The following is a 22,290-nucleotide window of genomic DNA, read 5'->3' as shown; positions in this document are numbered from 1 at the left end:
GATTATTTCTGGAAAATAGTTTTTTAGCTAATTTAGCCCATTTTTGAGTGCAGATTTGTCATTCCTTCACTTTGCATATTTTTGGATCTATGCACCTGGATAATTGGATTATATTTTTGTATACTGTTGGACTGGTGTTTGGCGCAACATTGTTTTAATTTGCCACATTGGAAAATAGTTATTTAGTTATTTAATAGTTACCACAAAGTCATTTTTATGTTTGCAGTAGTTTATTTTACACATGTGAACCGATTCTACCTGGTCAATCTGTTTTGCTGTTCATGACACCCTTTCATTGCTTGCATATCGCTGACTGCAGGTTTGCAATGTCTTTGCCATGTTTAGATGCAAAAACAGTGTCAAAAGTGTAAGCGCAAAAAAAATGGAAGTCAGAAGAATACACACAAAATTTACATCGTGTTAATATGAAATGACAGATTCACAACACATTAATTACTCTTATGCAAAGAACTAAAGTATTGCTTTTATTTTTTACTTACACTTGTAACTTGATTTACACCTTTACAAAATGTTCTGTGTGCATGCGATTTACGTTTACGCTTGCAACATCATTTACGCTTTTACAAATCTTGCTCGGCGCATGCAAATCATTTAGGCACTATTTTACCTTCATGCAATTACTCCTGTAAGATTCTTAAATAATTGTATTTCTTTGGGGTTTTGAGCATGTTGTGTTGTGAAAGGTCAAACATTGAGACTGTGGTATATTGATGTTTCAAGTTTTATTCATATACAATGTAAATTTATTTCTATATTTTTTCTAACCGATTTTTTTCTCTCTTATCGAATTCAAAAATGATTAATATATTAAGGTCAAAAATATTTTATTAATTAGTATACATACAGAATGTACAATTTTAGTTATATTACTGAAAAAGTAGACTACATCAAGGGTGTTATTATTTGGAGTTGAGCTGTGTCAATTTAGACATAATTTTTTATTTTTTGATCATAGATCATGTTATTATTATGGTTAAATTTAATGATTAATGATTGATCTCTTTGGAGCCCATCAACAATATGCATGAGGTCATCAAGGAGGCACTGTTTGCACTGTTTGTCAAGGCAAAGTTAAGAGTTGACATAGTGGGACATTACTGTTCAGGGAAACAGGGTCTTCCAGTTTTTGTAAGGGGAAGTCCATTTAGAAAACAAACACTAAAAGATTTGGTACTACACTCTTCAATGTGTCTGACATAAGCCAGTGCAGTTATCCAATATTTTAAAAAGGTACACACATCAAACTTCATGCTGCTGGCAAATAAATTCTCTTTTGCTCTGTGACAGCACATCTAAATTTCTGGGTACATGTGTTCGGTTCAAGGAGATTTTAGGATTTTGATTTCTTCCCCCACAACGGATATTGCATGTGGTGATTTAAAAATGTAAACAATTCGGCTTACTGCATTAACCTCAAAGTACAAATTCAACATAGAACTTGATGCTCAGTAACACTTACACACAAGAAGGAATTAACATATCTTTATCCACAAACTAGAATTAGAGGTAAAGAGGTGCCGCCCACGGTTGGAAACTTCTGAGTTTACCACAGAACACACACAATGTTGTAATATTGCCAGGGTATGAACAGTCAGACCATCTATTTGTGCTCTCTCCATCACTCCCAAATTCTTTCTTAATGTTTTAAATTCAAAATAAACATATTGTATTATTTTCAGCCTTTATTTTAAAATAGACCACAGTTGTCATATTCTTTAAAATATCTTGAGCTGAAAAGTACATATGATTCAGACATAAAAATATAAAAATATATATAAGTAAATAAAAATGTAAAGTAAATTTGAAGTAAATATACAGTATCAAAATATTTAGAAAGAATGCATCATTGCAAGCCTCATAAAACACCTTAAAATATGCATAGAGAATGTACAGTAAATGTTTTATCTGGATATAAAATATAAAGATTCCCATTCATCTGTGATGCTAGGAAGTCCACAATCTGAAGTTGCTGTATTTCCAGCATCTTCCAGTAGAAGCACCCAGTAGAGGGTGATCAGCCGTTTTCCGACCCTTCCCCAACACTTTACAATTTAGATGTCTCCAAAATGTACTAGTATACCTCATATAATATTTATAAACTCACACACACACGTTGGTGCAGCTATCATTATGAGGACTCTCCATATACATAATGCTTTTAATACTGTATGAACTATAGATTCTATCACCTAACCCTAACCCTCACAAACACTTTCTGCATTTTTTTCAATAAAACATTGTTTAGTATGTTTTTAAGCGATTTGAATCTTGGGGTCTAGAAAATAAAATATTAGTTTTTTTTGTTGTTGTTTTTAAGTTTCAGAACCTGGAAAGTGCAATTTTACATATGAATTATTGTAAATAGGTTTCTTTGTTGTATATTCATTATACAATCGTTTATGTAGCTACAATCATATCTATACATGTTTAAATTTATAAACGTGCACGCTACACACACACACACACACACACACACACACACACACACACACACACACACACACACATGTTGTGTTTCCATGTTTTATGGGGACTTTCCATAGACATAATGGTTTTTATACTATACAAACTTTATATTCTATCCCCTAAACCTAACCCTACCCCTAAACCTAACCCTCACAGAAAACTTTCTGCATTTTTACCTTTTCAAAAAACATAATTTAGTATGATTTATAAGCTGTTTTCCTCATGGGGACCAACAAAATGTCCCCACAAGGTCAAAAATTTCGGGTTTTACTATCCTTATGGGGACATTTGGTCCCCACAAAGTGATAAATACACGCTCACACACACACACACACACACACACACACACACACACACACACACACACACACACATCAACAAATATGGCAAAGAGAAACAAGTAATAACAGCAGTATCATATAGTCATCTGTAACAGGTTATAGGGCATTTGAAAAAAAAAACATTAAAATATTAGCTTGGATATATAGATAATTCTGGTTTATATACAAAAGTTGGAATACATATGAGTTTTTTGGCCCAAAAATTTAAAATGAATTAGTTACTGTAATCAAATTAATTTTTGGTTCAAAAGTAGTGTAACACTTTACATTTCAAATTTTTTAAACTAGCTGTAGTGTAGAGCGATACTAGCTTGAGAGACGATGCTGATGACTTCAAAGAATCCGCTCCATGACTGACAGCGCAGACTCAAATGAACGTCAACTGAACTGGCTCAGAACAGTGGCACATTTTGCTCATGAGAGGATAAAAATAATAAAAAATCGTCTTTTACGGCACCCCCCTGTCATTTGCGCCTTAAGGAGGGGTGGTCGCGTAGTGGGCTAAAGCACATAACTTGTAATCAGAAGGATGCTGGTTCGATCCCCACAGCCACCACCATTGTGTCCTTGAGCAAGGCACTTAAATCAAGGTTGCTTCGGGGTGATTGTCCCTGTAATAAGTGCACTGTAAGTCGCTTTGGATAAAAGCGTCTGCCAAATGCGTAAATGTACGTAAATGTAAATATAAGCAACGGCCTAAGTCGCCTATGTCACGGGCTTGCCCTGATTACGGTCCTCGAATCTGATTGGACAAGAGACGTTGCAAGAGTGCTGATGTCTCACACCATCTGCACTGGGATGGTTTACTGTTTGTATCACTTCGCTTGTGTCCGTGGTTTTCTATACTACATTTTCAAAGCAGTTCAGATGTGTAATAATAGATCAGCCAAATGTGGGGAGTTTCATACATGCCATTGACATTAACGATTTTAGCCAGCAGGAGGCAACAATTTTTTTTTTTAACTAACAACCTTATGCTGCTGATAAATGGTTACAAAGGGTGTACATCCTATGTACACATCCTTTATACATCCTTTTTCGAACCTGAAAAAAGTGTCTTAAAATGTCCAGGATTAGGCTTGTTTTTCATATTAAGGTGCTCTCTACAGTTAGAACTATCATGCATTCAGTATATTTGTTACTGTGTGTCTTTTTAGTTTTAAGTGTATACGTGTCCTTATGTGATTATTCTGGCTGAGAACGACTGTGGCAGAACGCGTACTTTAATTTTTGTTTATTTATTATAAATCTCTTGCTGCTCTTTGCATGCCCTCTGTATGTATGTGTGGTAGAAAAATCAATAACGTAAGTATTTGTGAATAAAAAACGTGTTTCACAATCGCATTCGCACTTGTCATGCATTGTCATTTTCAACTGAAAATAAAGACTATATCGAGAAAATATCAAATAAATACGTATCAGAGAAATTTAAACTAATAGGCCTATGACTGATAAAAAATAGACCATGATGGAAATTGTATAACTCAGTCCGTCACATAATTGCAACCTCTTTATGTGACATGTAAAGCTGGCACTTGCGTATCTCTGGAAAAAATAATGAGAAAATACTACTAAAAGAGGAATGTCATTCAAATCTGATCTTCATGGAAGTACGCTTCTCAGGAGGACTGAAACTTGTGAGGTGTATAAAAATGATTCTTAATGGCATCTGATCTTTTCTGTTTTTATTTTATGACCATTATTAAATGTATTAATTTTACTCCTTAATTGTATAAAATAAATCTCAGTGATGAAGTTGCCATGAAGAAGTACAGGCGTGTGCAGTATTGAAACCACAGATCCTTGATTTTTTTTTGCGCAAAAATTGACTGCAAAAGATTTACCCAAATGTGGAAGGCACTTACATCACAATGTTGGTGGTCGCTTTAGTGTGCTGGAAGGTATAGTTTATTGCACTTTCTTTCTTTTCTTTTTTTCCTGTTTGTATTTTATTTAATGTTTGTGTGAAAATTGTTTTTAAACAATCAGCAGGTAATTGAAACAGGTAGTTTGTCTAATTTGTTATTTGTCTTCATAAATGATTTACTTCATATTTGTATGTTATGTAATATAATATTGCTTAAAATTCGAGTTTAACAGATGTTCAATTAGGGGGTGGGAGGGAGCAGTGATTCTGGGGGAACCAATCTAATGTGACAGCTGTAGGCTGTGCACTCCATAACAAGGAGTGGTGGTGGCGTAGTGGGCAAAAGCACATAACTGGTAATCAGAAGGTCGCTGGTTCGATCCCCACAGCCACCGCAATTGTGTCCTTGAGCAAGGCACTTAACTCCAGGTTGCTCTGGGGGGATTGTCCCTGTAATAAGTGCACTGTAAGTCACTTTGGATAAAAGCGTCTGCCAAATGCATAAATGTAAATGTAAATAACAAGAGTATAACAAAAACAAAAAAAAGTTACTTGATAGTAATGTAATTAGAAATGTTATTGATTTTCTCTGAATAATCAGTAAAGTATTCTGATTATAATTTTAGGGAGGTAATTAGTCGTTTTTAGTGGGCCAGCACTGGCAAATGAAAGCCACTATACAATGCCTGGTCAATTATCTTAATAAGGTTCTGTTTGCAAACGTAAAACCTATTGTAGATCTTTTCTCATCTAATTAAACCAAACCTGCCAAGAATCAACAGCAATCCTCAAGTCCCATTTTCCGTTTCAATGCACTGCTAGATTTGTAGATGATTTCAATATAGATGCTGATGATTCTTTAGACATCCTCCTGACTCACTCGCAATGTGTTTACTGTAAGTGTTTCACTTTTGTAGAGGCATCCTGATTATGTAAATGTGTTTATGTGCTTCCCATTTGTAGATGCAAGGATTCTCTGGGGTTTGCTGCTTCATCATTGTGGTATGGGTTGTGTGGAGCCATCCAAAGCATTTTATTGCTGCGCCCTACCAAAATGTAGATGAGTGGATTGGTAAAGCAGTGAATTGTAGCCAGTGCAGTAGCTGCCGGAAGTCCATAAGTGTATATATTTGTGCCCAGGTCACTGCTTGCAGTGGCTTGAAGCAGGGTTAAGAAAATGTGAGGGCCCCAGCACACAAAATAGGCGATCTTTACAGCACTGATGATCATCACCTGCTTCTTGCACCATTTACAGTCATTATAAACTGACTTAGATGTCAGACAGGTGCACATAAATATTACAAAAGCTGGAATGGCAAGCCCAAAGAGAAACCGAATGATAACAACAGCTTTCAGCCTTCCAATGCCATCTGTAGTTGTTTTTGATTTAGCAAAGTCATAGTCATCAATACACTTTCCGCTTTTAATCTCTCTGGAAAACAGCGAAGGACATGCCAAGACTGCTCCTAAAGTCCAAGAGAATGAAATGAGAAGAATGTAACAATTCTTGCACTTCTTTGTGCATGCAGTGTTTGAAAGAGTAGAACTAATGCTCCAAAGGCTCAATATGGTAGCTGTGGAGAACATACTGCCATAGGTGATATAGGATGTCAGTTTGCAGCTAACAGTGCCATATTGCCATTCAAAGTGTTGGTAAGTGTAGAGGATTTGAAACACAACAGAAACAAGGGAGACTAAGTGTGTTCCAGCCAACGCCATAATCCAAATGGCAACATTCTTAAAACTCCTATATTTTTGGCAGCCGATGAGAATGAAGGCAAGGTTTAGGGACAGACCCAGGATGAGATCAATGCAATATGTAACCAGATACATAATCCTCATCTCATTTTGGTACTGATTAATTTTAGTTTGATTGCCTTGAAACATTTTTATGATATCTTCATAGTCTGTGATGTTACAGTCACTGTCGTTTGCAGACATCTTGTAGAACCTGAAACAAAATAAAATAGATTATTCATCCACTATGAAGATTAAGCAGTTTTCCAACAGAAACAGTTCTTGTGCAGCCATTCTTGACCACAATCTTCCCCTCCATCAAAGCTTGTATCTAGAGCCTACATTTCTGGAGCTTTACAGATGTGGTCACTATGAAATGTCATTATATGGAAATAGTGGTATCTTGGCATAGGCAGTATAGGCAATTATGCTAATTGACCCTTTGCTAAGTTTCACCCCCCTTGGTAACAGTTGCTCACCCTGACAAGCTCTCCAGAACTCCCCATTGGAATGAATGGAAGATTGCAGTGGATGGTGTGATTTTTGGCTAAATATTCTCATAAACAGAATGGATAATATTTTTATGTGGGCTGATATGAAAGCAGGGGTGGAAAGAGTACTGAAAATTCATACTCAAGTAGATGTACTGTTACTTCCCAAAACATTTATTGTAAGTAGAGTAAAAGTAGCTGTCCTAAAAACTACTCAAGTAAGAGTGTATTGAGTACAGAGTTGCAAAACCTATGCCCCATTATAATCAACACTCTATGCCAAATTTTAAAATACATCACTTATCTATGATAAACACTACATGAATCTGATTCCAAAAAATAAAAGGGAGACATGCCGACAGAGCATTAGTGTTGTGCATAAAACATGTTCGAACATTGCAAGGAATGCAAAAAAAAATGGTAAATAAGCAGGATCACTTGACACCTCATGTCCTGCACAATAGAAGAGGTAGAGCAGGCATGGGAAAAGTTGTTTGGAACAAGGGCTACATCATGCTTAAAAAGGAATAATTAACCCAAAAATGAAAATTGTATCATCATTTACTCAACCTCATGTCATCCTGGATGTGTATGAAATTATTTCTTCTGCAGAACACAATTTAAGATTTTCAGAAGAATATCTCAGCTCTTTTGGTCTATACAATGAAAGTGAATCAAACCTAAAATATTGAAGCTCCACAAATCACATAAATCAGCATAAAAGTAGTCTAATCCATGTGCCACTTGTGATTTAATCCATGTCTTCAGAAGTGATATGATAGATGTGGTGAGAAACAGATCGTCTAGGTTACGAATGTAACCTCTGTTCCCCGATGAAGGGAACGAGACGTTGTGTCGGAGAAGCGACACTAGGGGTCTCTCTTGAGCCACCGAATATACCTCTGATCTATGAAAAAAGGCCAATGAGAAGTTGGCAGCTAGTATTTGCATACCCCGCCCCCGGACATACGGGTACAAAGGCGAGGCAAATACTAGAGTATTTCAAAAAATATTATTATTAAAAATGTCACTGTTTTATTACATTAATACTTTTAAAGCTACTCAAGTTATTTGGCCAAAAGTAGTGAGAGGTTTTCTCGTTTCCATGTTATTGTTGTTTGATTAATAGCCTTTATATGACATAGCCTAATAGTGCTCAATTCGGTTGCATGTACACTTCTAGACCGATATTCTGATGAAAAAAATGCACTTTTTGTCCCACTGTTTAAGTTCACTTTAGACATATATTACTGCGTTTATAATAAAACCTCATCAAGATGGGCATTGGAGTAATTATAAAGTGTATTTTATAATTTAGGCACATATGCGCTCAAACATAAGCCGCTTGTCAATCAAACAGAGCACAGTGACAGATGTCAGGATATATAAAGTCAATCATCTTTCAATCTTTCAGTGATAGATGGTTAAATTACAGGCTACACTATAGACACACAGAATCTAGTAAGCACATGTGAAAACCATCCTGATCACTCATTCATACAAAACAATATAGTAATTTAACTTTTGTAAGACACTTTTAGTGTTAGAAAGGTCATATGCGAGGAGGCGTGAACTATCGTGAATATGGATGTATTTCACACCTGAGGAGACAAAGACCCCTCCACTGGGCCTATCAATGAGGAATGTGACAGAAAGACTTAATGATCAAAATCAAGTTTTAAGTTAAAAGAAGTAATATGACTATACATTTAAAATGTAGACCTACACTACCATTTAAAAGAAGTCTCTTCTTCTCACCAAACTGCATTTTTTTTTAATCCAAAATACAGTAAAACATTGATATTGTGAAATCGTTTTACATTTTAAAAGAACAGTTTTCTATTTGAATATATTTTAAAATGCTATTTGTGATCAAAGCTGAATTTTCAGCATCATTGCTGCAGTCTTCAGTGTCACATGATCCTTCAGAAATCCTTATAATAAGCTGATTTTCTAATATGGGCATATTTAAAGTGTATTTTACTAATTTAACCTAAACAGATTTTGGCAAGCAGAACCTTTGTTCATGATAATGAACTAATGAAAACTAAATTACTTACTCGTCTGAAATTGTATCCTCAGCTGGATCAAATGTCTCTTCAAAATACAAATGTGCATCGGAGTCCCGCTCTTCTTCTGAGGAAAATGTTAACTCTTCGTCACTGTGTATCTTGCGATCTTTCAAAAGCGCAGAAAAGTGAATGAACTTGTTGTTTTTAAGGCACAGTCGGGGGCATTTACCATTTGCATTGATCGCTCAAGATCACGAGTGTGCTGGCCCGAACTACCGGCATCTGCTGGAAATAGAGAGTGCCTCCAGGTCCCCCACCCTCTTGATTGAAGTGAGCGCCACCAGGAGGGCCATCAAAGAGGCTCAAAGGGGGCTCTGTACGGCAGGTAGAACCACAGAGAGATCCCAAGAGGGAATCAGGAGCGGTCTAGGAGGATTCAACCTTGTCGCGCCCTTGTGGAACCTGTTGATTAGGTCGCACTGTCATGAGGGCGACCGTCCAGTGTGTCTAGGTGAGCTGCTATGGCAGCCACACACACTTTCAGGGTGGTCCCATGTGGTCCCATGGCTAAGGCCATGGGACCACATGACCCATTGTCTTGTAAGCCTTCAGCATTAATGAGGAATGGAACTTACAGGCCTTGGAAGGGAGCATTTGCCGGTAGCGCCAGGTGGCTGCGCCCTTCAGGCATAAATGCGCTGCTACAACACGCTCTACCCAGGGGAGCTTGACATATCCCTTAGCTGCTCTGCCATCGAGGGTAATTAGGCTGGACAAGCCTGCAAAGTGTGTACGGGCAGAAAAAGGTGCCTTTCATGACTTCGTTAGCTCCACGTGCACTTCCGGGAAGAAAGGCACCGAGCCCAGAAACCAATCATCCAGCCGTGAACGTTCAAGGCAGTGTGGAGGGTTCCACTTCAGCCCGATGTTTGTAGCCACCTGGGCAAGCACGGCTGCCATCTCGGCATCCGCCTCATCCGGTGCTCTACCGCCCGTGGGCGGGAGCTCAGAAGATTTGTCTGCTTCCGATAGCAGAAGCCCACCCTCTAATGCTGTAACTGAAAGCTCATGCTCATTGCGAGCCACAAATGACAGGCCCACCTGTATCGCTCGATAAGTCTTCCGAATAGAACGAGCATACTGGGGGATGGGAAGTCCGCAGGGTATTAGCCGGCCCAGGACGGAGCAGGTTGGGGAGCAGCCATGGTCGCTCCTTGCTTTATGAAGAAGGAATTGGACCTTGACCACAACGTTCTGATGGGCATGTTCTCGCAATGAGAACATAACCCTTCAACAAAAGCTGCCTCTGCATGCTGGCACCCCAAGCACTCAAGACAAACAGGCCACAACCAGTAGCACAAATGCTGAAGGACATCTTTAATAAGATGGCAAGCGTTTGCACTAGCTCTTTTAGAAGGAAATATATTTGAATATACATTTACATTACATTTACATTTATGCATTTGGCAGACGCTTTTATCCAAAGCGACTTACAGTGCACTTATTACAGGGACAATCCCCCTGGAGCAACCTGGAGTGAAGTGCCTTGCTCAAGGACACAATGGTGGTGGCCATGGGGTTAGAACCTGTGACCTTCTGATTAACAGCCCTGTGCTTTAGCCACTACGCCACCACCACTCCTAAAAATATACACTTTTAGCACCTGTGGACTCAGCCGCCAAAGCGCCCAGGGGAAGCACGACACTCGGCCATGCGAGGGTGACCGCTGATATGCGCCGTAAAAAGCGTAAGCGAAAGGTGAGAGGATGCATTCGGCTTCAAAGAAAAAATCTGAATGAGCGATGCACGCCATCTCCTTTTATACCCGTATGTCTGGGGGTGTAGAGTGGCATGCAAATTCCACTCGCTAATTCTCATTGGCCTTTTCTATTTTGAGCAAAGGAAATTGGGGCTCTCAAGATTGAACCCCTAGTGTCACTACATAGACACAACGTCGAGTGAGTGACAGTGAAATAAACTTTCTCTCATCATTTACTCACCCTCATCCATCCCAGATGTGTATGACTTTCTTTCTTAAGCAGAACACAAAAGAAGATTTTTAGAAGAATATATCAGCTCTTTAGGACAATACAATTCACTTTGAATGGTGATCAGAAATTTGTAGTTCCAAAAATCACATAAAGGAAACATAAAAGTAATCCTTAAGACTCCAGGGTTTATATCCATGTCTTCAGAAACAATATAATAGGTGTGGGTGAGAAACAGAACAATATTTATGTCCTTTTTTACTCTAAATCTCCACTTTTAGATGTGAAAGTGAAACTAAACAGGCACTACATGTGACATTCAGATTCAAAAGTTAAAGTGGCGAATTAGAGTTAAAAAAATTAACTTAAATTTGTATCTGTTTCTCATCCACAACTATTATATTTCCTCTGAAGATACAGGTTTAACCATTGGAGTAATTTGGATTTGTGAGAAATATAAATTGTACATATGCTGTCTTTAGTTTGACATCTAACTCTGTATGTGTGTGTGTGCGAATCACAGAATCACACCACACGCACGAAGAGTCCACGACCTTCATAGATGCTGTTAGTTTCTCTTGTCTTATCCTCTTTTGAAATGTTTTACGCTCCAACGAGCAAATACTCCTTACCTTGAGCTAAATATCTCAGTCGGACATAACAAACATCTAGGACTGCTTGACCTCATATGATTACCGTTCCCGTACTATTTTCCGGTCAACATTTATTGTCCTTGGCTGTCTCGCAAGTCTTGCTATCACTATACTATTGGCTGTTGGTTGTTCTTTGTAATATGAAACGTATAAATATTATGCTTGCTGTAATAAACTTTGAGTAGATTGAATAGAAGCAACTATGTGTTGTCGTTCTTTCTTGTCCCTTCATGAAGACTTTAAATACACGGACTCCCGACTGCACTTAACTGGGCATGCACAGAAAGGGACTGAGGAATTCTTGATGGTAGAAGTGTTGTGTGCTAAATTACAACGAGATCCAAGTATCCTCAGAAATTGTATCCTCAGCTGGATCAAATGTCTCTTCAAAATACAAATGTGCATCGGAGTCTCGCTCTTCTTCTGAGGAAAATGTTAACTCTTTGTCACTGTGTATCTTGCGATCTTTCAAAAGCGCAGAAAAGTGAATGAACTTGTTGTTTTTAAGGCACAGTCGGGGGCATTTACCATTTGCATTGATCGCTCAAGATCACGAGTGTGCTGGCCCGAACTACCGGCATCTGCTGGAAATAGAGAGTGCCTCCAGGTCCCCCACCCTCTTGATTGAAGTGAGCGCCACCAGGAGGGCCATCAAAGAGGCTCAAAGGGGGCTCTGTACGGCAGGTAGAACCACAGAGAGATCCCAAGAGGGAATCAGGAGCGGTCTAGGAGGATTCAACCTTGTCGTGCCCTTGTGGAACCTGTTGATTAGGTCGCACTGTCATGAGATCATATGATCCAAGTTTTATTCCTAACAGTTTGGGGGCTTTGTCCGAGATACCTCACAAACAGGTAAGGTCAATCTTTTGACAAACTTGACTTGTTTGTTGGGGTGTCTCTGAACCATGTACTGTGCATTTTGGTGGACTCCCTAAAAAAAAAAGGGAACGTTATTGCTCTGCTAGGCTGCAGAGAAGGAGCTGATCACTCCATTTTGACCAAATCACTCCTATGTTTCCTTTATGTGATTTTTGAAACTACAAAGGTCTGATCACCATTAACTTGCATTGTGAGGACCTACAGAGCTGAAATATACTTCTAAATATCTTAATTTGTGTTCTGCTGAAGAAACTAAGTAAAACACTTTGGCATCGTGGCATTGTGAGTAAACGATGAGAGAATTTTCATTTTTGGGTGAATCATCCCTTAAACAATTCTCAGCTTGTCTTGAGTGTGTTGCCTACATAAAGAATGTGGCATGTAATTTAACAAATAAGTATTTCTATTAAGAAGCGATTACAATATCAAACCATTATGATTTTGTTATAATTGTGCAGCCCAGCTTATAGGCACATGCAATTCTACAAAATGTTTTTTACTTTTTTAATTTATTAGTTGAACTGTTCCATTAAAAGAAGAGACTTTAACTTTTTTATTTCTCTTTAGAATGTAACCTTTTTTTTCTCTCTCATCCTGTAAATTCAAATTGTATTACACTGTTGTCAAGGATCAATACAGAATATTGTATTGATCAGAATCTTTCAGTCAATAACATACAAATACTATTGATCACTGATGACAAAAATGCCTTACATCATATTCAGTGATAAACACTGAATACTTCACATGTTACTCTGGAAAACTGCATTACCCCAGATACTGTAGCACACAAAGCAACAAATGCATAAACTAACATTTCGATTTAAGAGCAGTTCTTCAGAATCTCCCTAACAAACATAAAAATAAATACAAAAAAGTTCAAAACATGACAATATCTACAAAAAAACACAGTATGCATTTAAATCTAATGTCACAAAATGTATGAATATTGCACAATCACTCTTAAAGCCAAATCACATCTAAAACTCATCCCCTCAACTTTCTGCAAATTCTTCTTACCTTTTGCTGCAAAAGAACACAATGAAAAAAATCAGAAGTTCTTAAAAGGTATGTCTAGCTGAAAGAACCTTGCACTGAACTTGAAAAATAAAAATAGGATTTTATGTAACTGCAGCAACACATTACTTTCCTAGTTTTGGATAACGTTCAAACTGTTCATTTCCTGTTCGTGTGATTTAAAATGAACAATGGAGAATGTTGTTGTACAACCAGTTTCGAAAGACGTCAGGACTCTTGCAACGTCTCTTGTCCAATCAGATTCGAGAAACACACACATATACGTGATGCTAGGATTAAGTACGTATTCTTTTTAACGTTGAAGTTCTAAGGTAATCTTGCAGCTACAAGATTTGTTTAAAAATATCCATAAACAGAGGGCAAGAGAGCATAAAGTTATAGAGAGGCAAAGTGTCAATAGTCTAAAGACATGCAAATGTATTGGCAAACAAGTCCAAATTGACAAGCAGATGCAGTAATCCAGAGTAAGGCAATAAATCCAATAATGAATAGACAAGCAGAAATAAACTCAGCAAAAAAGAAATGTCCCTTGTTTAGGACACTGTATTTTCAAGATAATTTAGTAAAAATCTAAATAACTTTACAGATCTTTATCGTATAGGGTTTAATTCTAGTTTTAAGAGTTTAAACATAGTCTTCAGACAGGGACACTGCTACTGACACATAATGATCGCTAGATGGCGCCTCTTGTGCGTCGCCAATTGATTTGTCTTAAAAATGTCACTGAGAGCAGCAGTTGTCCTGGTAACACTGTCTTATATTTATTTTAGAATATGCTCATAGTAATACATACAAATTATTTTCAGTGAGCAATTTGTGCCAAAAGTGTGAGTACAACAAAGGGAAGATGGAACAGTGTATATCAGATTATTTCTGGAAAATAGTTTTTTAGCTAATTTAGCCCATTTTTGAGTGCAGATTTGTCATTCCTTCACTTTGCATATTTTTGGATCTATGCACCTGGATAATTGGATTATATTTTTGTATACTGTTGGACTGGTGTTTGGCGCAACATTGTTTTAATTTGCCACATTGGAAAATAGTTATTTAGTTATTTAATAGTTACCACAAAGTCATTTTTATGTTTGCAGTAGTTTATTTTTCACATATGAACCGATTCTACCTGGTCAATCTGTTTTGCTGTTCATGACACCCTTTCATTGCTTGCATATCGCTGACTGCAGGTTTGCAATGTCTTTGCCATGTTTAGATGCAAAAACAGTGTCAAAAGTGTAAGCGCAAAAAAATGGAAGTCAGAAGAATACACACAAAATTTACATCGTGTTAATATGAAATGACAGATTCACAACACATTAATTACTCTTATGCAAAGAACTAAAGTATTGCTTTTATTTTTTACTTACACTTGTAACTTGATTTACACCTTTACAAAATGTTCTGTGTGCATGCGATTTACGTTTACGCTTGCAACATCATTTACGCTTTTACAAATCTTGCTCGGCGCATGCAAATCATTTAGGCACTATTTTACCTTCATGCAATTACTCCTGTAAGATTCTTAAATAATTGTATTTCTTTGGGGTTTTGAGCATGTTGTGAAAGGTCAAACATTGAGACTGTGGTATATTGATGTTTCAAGTTTTATTCATATACAATGTAAATTTATTTCTATATTTTTTCTAACCGATTTTTTTCTCTCTAATCAAATTCAAACAAATTTTATTATATTCAGACCTATGCTCCAGTTCATACTTTTAAAGTTGAGCTCTTGATAACAAATTGTGACAGACTTTGGAATTAATATATTAAGGTCAACAATATTTTATTAATTAGTATACATACAGAATGTACAATTTTTGTTATATTACTGAAAAAGTAGACTACATCAAGGGTGTTATTTATTTGGAGTTGAGCTGTGTCAATTTAGACAGAATTTTTTATTTTTTTTTATCATAGATCATGTTATTATTATGGTTAAATTTAATGATTAATGATTGATCTCTTTGGAGCCCATCAACAATATGCATGAGGTCATCAAGGAGGCATCCTGCACTGTTTGTCAGGCAAAGTTAAGAGTTGACATAGTGGGACATTACTGTTCAGGGAAGCAGGATCTTCCAGTTATTGTAAGGGGAAGTCCATTTAGAAAACAAACACTAAGATTTGGTACTACACTCTTCAATGTGTCTGACATAAGCCAGTGCAGTTATCCAATATTTAAAAAAGGTACACACATCAAACTTCATGCTGCTGGCAAATAAATTCTCTTTTGCTCTGTGACAGCACATCTAAATTTCTGGGTACATGTGTTCGGGAGGAGATTTTAGGATTTTGATTTCTTCCCCCACAACGGATATTGCATGTGGTGATTTAAAAATGTAAACAATTCGGCTTACTGCATTAACCTCAAAGTACAAATTCAACATAGAACTTGATGCTCAGTAACACTTACACACAAGAAGGAATTAACATATCTTTATCCACAAACTAGAATTAGAGGTAAAGAGGTGCACCCACGGTTGGAAACTTCTGAGTTTACCACAGAACACACACAATGTTGTAATATTGCCAGGGTATGAACAGTCAGACCATCTATTTGTGCTCTCTCCATCACTCCCAAATTCTTTCTTAATGTTTTAAATTCAAAATAAACATATTGTATTATTTTCAGCCTTTATTTTAAAATAGACCACAGTTGTCATATTCTTTAAAATATCTTGAGCTGAAAAGTATATATGATTCAGACATACCCACATTTACATTATTCATTAAAGTAAATAAAAATGTAAAGTAAATTTGAAGTAAATATAGAGTATCAAAATATTTAGAAAGAATGCATCATTGCAAGCCTCATAAAACACCTTAAAATATGCATAGAGAATGTACAGTAAATGTTTTAGCTTTGGATATAAAATATAAAGATTCCCATTCATCTGTGATGCCAGGAAGTACACAATCTGAAGTTGCTGTATTTCCAGCATCTTCCAGTAGAAGCACCCAGTAGAGGGTGATCAGCCGTTTTCTGACCCTTCCCCAACACTTCACAATTTAGACGTCTCCAAAATGTACTATTATACCTCATATAATATTTATACACACACACACACACACACACACACACACACACACACACGTTGGTGCAGCTATCATTATGAGGACTCTCCATATACATAATGCCTGGAAAGTTTCATAGAACCTGGAAAGTGCAATTTTACATATGAATTATTGTAAATAGGTTTCTTTGTTGTGTATTCATTATACAATCATTTATGTAGCTACAATCATATCTATACATGTTTAAATTTATAAACGTGCATGCTCACACAAACACACACACACATCAACAAATATGGCAAAGAGAAACAAATAATAACAGCAATATCATATAGTCATCTGTAACAGGTTATAGGGCATTTGAAAAAAAAAAAACATTAAAATATTAGCTTGGATATATAGATAATTCTGGTTTATATACAAAAGTTGGAATACATATGAGTTTTTTGGCCCAAAAATTAAAAATGAATTAGTTACTGTAATCAAATTAATTTTTGGTTCAAAAGTAGTGTAACACTTTACATTTCAAATTTTTTAAACTAGCTGTAGTGTAGAGCGATACTAGCATGAGAGATGATGCTGATGACTTCAAAGAATCCGCTCCATGACTGACAGCGCAGACTCAAATGAACGTCAACTGAACTGGCTCAGAACAGTGGCACATTTTGCTCATGAGAGGGTAAAAATAATAAAAAAAATCGTCTTTTACGGCACCCCCCTGTCATTTGCGCCCTAAGGAGTGGTGGTCGCGTAGTGAGCTAAAGCACATAACTTGTAATCAGAAGGTTGCTGGTTCGATCCCGACAGCCACCACAATTGTGTCCTTGAGTAAGGCACTTAAATCAAGGTTGCTCCGGGGTGATTGTGCACTGTAAGTCGCTTTGGATAAAAGCGTCTGCCAAATGCGTAAATGTAAATGTAAATGTAAGCAACGGCCTAATTCGCCTAGGTCACGGGCTGGCCCTGATTACGGTCCTCGAATCTGATTGGACAAGAGACGTTGCAAGAGTGCTGATGTCTCACAACATCTGCACTGGGATGGTTTAATGTTTGTATCACTTCACTTGTGACCGTGGTTTTCTATACTAAATTGTCAAAGCAGTGCAGATGTGTAATAGATCAGCCAAATGTGGGGAGTTTCATACATGCCATTGACATTAACGATTTTAGCCAGCAGATTTTTTCGGACCTGAAAAAAGTGTTTTAACATGTCCAGGATTAGGCTTGTTCTTCATATTAAGGTGCTCTCTACAGTTAGAACTATCATTCATTCAGTATATTTGTTACTGTGTGTCTTTTTAGTTTTTAAGTTTATACGTGTCGTTATGTGATTATTCTTGCCGAGGACGACTGTGGCAGAACGTGTACTTTCATTTTTATTAAAGTAATATAAGAGATTATAAATCTCTTGCTGCTCTTTGCATGCCCTCTGTATGTATGTGTGCTAGAAAAATCAATAACGTAAGTATTTGTGAATAAAAAACTTGTTTCACAATCACACTCGCGCTTGCCACGCATTGTCATTTTCAACTGAAAAGTTGACTATATCGAGAAAATATCAAATAAATACGTATCAGAGAAATTTAAACTAATAGGCCTATGACTGATAAAAAATAGACCATGATGCAAATTGTATAACTCAGTCCGTCACATAATTCAAACCTCTCTATGTGACATGTAAAGCTGGCACTTGAGTGTCTCTGGAAAAAAATAATGAGAAAATACTACTAAAAGAGGAATGTCATTCAAATCTGATCTTCATGGAAGTACGTTTCTCAGGAGGACTGAAAATTGTGAGGTGTATAAAAATGATTCTTAATGGCATCTGATCTTTTCTGTTTTTATTTTATGACCATTATTAAATGTATTAATTTTACACCTTAATTTTATTAAATAAATGTCAGTGATGAAGTTGCCATGAAGAAGTACAGGCGTGTGCAGTATTGAAACCACAGATCCTTGATTTTTTTTTTGCACAAAAATTGACTGCAAAAGATTTACCCAAATGTGGAAGGCACTTACATCACAATGTTGGTGGTCGCTTTAGTGTGCTGGAAGGTATAGTTTATTGCACTTTCTTTCTTTTCTTTTTTTCCTGTTTGTATTTTATTTAATGTTTGTGTGAAAATTGTTTTTAAACAATCAGCAGGTAATTGAAACAGGTAGTTTGTCTAATTTGTTATTTGTCTTCATAAATGATTTACTTCATATTTGTATGTTATGCAATATAATATTGCTTAAAATTCGAGTTTAACAGATGTTCAATTAGGGGGTGGGAGGGAGCAGTGATTCTGGGGGGAACCAATCTAATGTGACAGCTGTAGGCTGTGCACTCCATAACAAGAGTATGACAAAAACAAAACAAAGTTACTTGATAGTAATGTAATTAGAAATGTTATTGAGTTTCTCTGAATAATCAGTAAAGTATTCTGATTATAATTTTAGGAAGGTAATTTGTCGTTTTTAGTGGGTTATATTTTTGAAGTAACCCAGCACTGGCAAATGAAAGCCACTATACAATGCCTGGTCAATTATCTTAATAAGGTTCTGTTTGCAAACGTAAAACCTATTGTAGATCTTTTCTCATCTAATTAAACCAAACCTGCCAAGAATCAACAGCAATCCTCAAGTCCCATTTTCTGTTTCAATGCACTGCTAGATTTGTAGATGATTTCAATATAGATGCTGATGATTGTTTAGACATCCTCCTGACTCACTCGCAATGTGTTTACTGTAAGTGTTTCACTTTTGTAGAGGCATCCTGATTATGTAAATGTGTTTATGTGCTTCCCATTTGTAGATGCAAGGATTCTCTGGGGTTTGCTGCTTCATCATTGTGATATGGGTTGTGTGGAGCCATCCAAAGCATTTTAATGCTGCGCCCTACCAAAATGTAGATGAGTGGATTGGTAAAGCAGTGAATTGTAGCCAGTGCAGTAGCTGCCGGAAGTCCATAAGTGTATATATTTGTGTCCAGGTCACTGCTTGCAGTGGCTTGAAGCAGGGTTAAGAAAATGTGAGGGCCCCAGCACACAAAATAGGCAATCTTTACAGCACTGATGATCATCACCTGCTTCTTGCACCATTTACAGTCATTATAAACTGACTGAGATGTCAGACAGGTGCACAGAAATATTACAAAAGCTGGAATGGCAAGCCCAAAGAGAAACCGAATGATAACAACAGCTTTCAGCCTTACAATGCCATCTGTAGTTGTTTTTGATTTATCAAAGTCATAGTCATCAATACACTTTTCGCTTTTAATCTCTCTGGAAAACAGCGAAGGACATGCCAAGACTGCTCCTAAAGTCCAAGAGAATGAAATAAGAAAAATGTTCTTGCACTTCTTTGTGCATGCAGTGTTTGAAAGAGTAGAACTAATGCTCCAAAGGCTCAATATGGTTGCTGTGGAGAACATACTGCCATAGGTGATATAGGATGTCAGTTTGCAGCTAACAGTGCCATATTGCCATTCAAAGTGTTGGTAAGTGTAGAGGAGTTGAAACAAAACAGAAACAAGGGAGACTAAGTGTGTTCCAGCCAACGCCATAATCCAAATGGCAACATTCTTAAAACTCCTATATTTTTGGCAGCCGATGAGAATGAAGGCAAGGTTTAGGGACAGACCCAGGATGAGATCAATGCAATATGTAACCAGATACATAATCCTCATCTCATTTTGGTACTGATTAATTTTAGTTTGATTGCCTTGAAAAACATTTATGATATCTTCATAGTCTGTGATGTTCCAGTCACTGTCGTTTGCAGACATCTTGTAGAGCCTGAAACAAGATAAAATAGATTATTCATCCACTATGAAGATGAAGCAGTTTTCCAACAGAAACAGTTCTTGTGCAGCCATTCTTGACCACAATCTTCCCCTCCATCAAAGCTTGTATCTAGAGCCTACATTTCTGGAGCTTTACAGATGTGGTCACAATGAAATGTCATTATATGGAAATAGTGGTATCTTGGCATAGGCAGTATTGGCAATTATGCTAATTGACCCTTTGCTAAGTTTCACCCCCTTGGTAACAGTTGCTCACCCTGACAAGCTCTCCAGAACTCCCCATTGGAATGAATTGAAGATTGCAGTGGATTGTTTTTTGGCTAAATATTCTCATAAACAGAATGGATAATATATTTATGTGGGCTGATATGAAGAGCAGGGGTGGAAAGAGTACTGAAAATTCATACTCAAGTAGATGTACTATTACTTCCCAAAACATTTTGTGTGAGTAGAGTAAAAGTAGCTGTCCAAAAAACTACTCAAGTAAGAGTGTATTGAGTACAGAGTTGCAAAACCTATGCCCCATTATAATGAACACTCTATGCCAAATTTTAAAATACATCACTTATCTATGATAAACACTACATGAATCTGATTCCAAAAAATAAAAGGGAGACATGCTGACAGAGCGTTAGTGTTGTGCATAAAACATGTTCGAACAATGCAAGGAATGCAAAAAAAAATTGTAAATAAGCAGGATCACTTGACACCTCATGTCCTGCACAATAGAGGAGGTAGAGCAGGCATTGGAAAGTTGTTTGGAACAAGGGCTACATCACGCTTAAAAAGGAATAATCACCCAAAAATGAAAATTCTCTCATTATTTACTCAACCTCATGCCATCCTGGATGTGTATGAAATTATTTCTTCTGCAGAACACAATTTAAGATTTTCAGAAGAATATCTCAGCTCTTTTGGGCCATACAATGAAAGTGAACCTATGCCAAAATATTGAAGCTCCACAAATCACATAAATCAGCATAAAAGTAATCTAATCCATGTGCCTCTAGTGATTTAATCCATGTGTTGGAAAGGCCGAGTCATGTGCGCATGCGCTACTTACGTTCAGTCATCATCAGCATAGAGCGGGACTGTACAAGCAAGACTGTGTGTGCGAAGTGCGTCAATAAATATATGTAAGTTGACTGTTTACCTAGTTTGGTTATCAATACTTGATAAGGGGCTGTAAAGCCTTGATGTCATACTTTCATAAAGTGATGTATGATTAAGAGAGATGAATCCGTTAATCGCGTGAGGTTAAGGGCTCGTGAATGTGCCGTTTATGTTCGATATTACTTGCAATTTATAATATTGAGATTGCACCCAGTGTTTGATTGTGCATATGTATGTGTGATCGTTACATTAGTATTTGAAACTCTTGTTATTTCGAAGTTTAAGGACGCGATCTTTATGACTATGTGCCGTTCATTTAAATTACCTCAGATTTGGTTTCGGTTTTGAATGTTATGCCATTTCTGACCACCTGGTGGCGGTGTTGCATATTTTCGTTGCTTGTATTTTGATTTCTTTATTTAATATAGAATCGAACCTGATAATTCTTTATTTGAAGAATGTAGATTTGGAAGTAATGTTTGTATAATGATACTAGGGACATTTGTTAATACATATCTTTATTTCTTTCCCTTTGTAGACCACAAATACACACAGCTAAATACTTTAAGCAACCTGTGTACTGCTGTTTTGTGCAAGGCCAAACTGTCAACAATAAACCTCCTTTGCATGGAACTGATTGAATCCAGTGTGTTCTGATCGACACCCCATTGAGGAAAGCTAGAAATAACAAATCATCACCTATTACAGTCCAAGCCTCCTATCGAACACCATGTCTTCAGAAGTGATATGATAGATGTGGAGAGAAACAGATCAATATTTAATTCCTTTTTACAATTAATTCTCCTCACTGCATAAATTTCATATTGTTCTTTTTGTGTTTTTGGTGATTCACATTCATTCATGCATATTGCCACCTAC

General features: G+C 36.9%; 2 protein-coding genes across 2 annotated transcripts in view; one reads left to right on the top strand and one right to left on the bottom strand.

The window, feature by feature from the left end:
* Positions 1-1,035: 1,035 nt before the first annotated feature.
* Positions 1,036-10,219, bottom strand: LOC127637232 (chemerin-like receptor 1). The gene is made up of 3 exons (XM_052118191.1): positions 9,826-10,219; positions 9,165-9,309; positions 1,036-6,646 (listed from the first exon to the last, which is right to left on the bottom strand). Exons 1-3 carry the CDS (start codon positions 10,217-10,219, stop codon positions 5,638-5,640), a joined length of 1,548 nt encoding a protein of 515 aa, XP_051974151.1. The 3' UTR covers positions 1,036-5,637.
* Positions 10,220-12,304: 2,085 nt separating this feature from the next.
* LOC127638279 (protein adenylyltransferase FICD-like) overlaps positions 12,305-22,290 on the top strand; it is a 50,522-nt gene continuing 40,536 nt past the window's right edge. Inside the window, exon 1 of the mRNA XM_052119753.1 lies at positions 12,305-12,428. The gene's annotated coding sequence lies outside the window, so the exon portion shown is untranslated. The remainder of the gene's footprint in view (positions 12,429-22,290) is intronic.

This window comes from Xyrauchen texanus, chromosome 4 (genome assembly GCF_025860055.1).
Source record: "Xyrauchen texanus isolate HMW12.3.18 chromosome 4, RBS_HiC_50CHRs, whole genome shotgun sequence".
Classification (NCBI taxonomy): Eukaryota; Metazoa; Chordata; class Actinopteri; order Cypriniformes; family Catostomidae; genus Xyrauchen; species Xyrauchen texanus.
The sequence above is the reverse complement of the archived record's forward strand: the minus strand, read 5'-3'. Positions and strand labels throughout refer to the sequence as shown.

What these genes read in the sequence shown, in the direction of transcription:
- LOC127637232 (XM_052118191.1), bottom strand. Translation starts at nt 10,219, where the DNA reads ATGTTCTCATTGCGAGAACATGCCCATCAGAACGTTGTGGTCAAGGTC. An exon ending in CCCTCCACACTGCCTTGAAC is followed by an intron (nt 9,310 to 9,825) that starts GTTCACGGCTGG and finishes CCTGCCGTACAG; the next exon opens with AGCCCCCTTTGAGCCTCTTT. An exon ending in TTGAGCGATCAATGCAAATG is followed by an intron (nt 6,647 to 9,164) that starts GTAAATGCCCCC and finishes ATTTTGTTTCAG; the next exon opens with GTTCTACAAGATGTCTGCAA.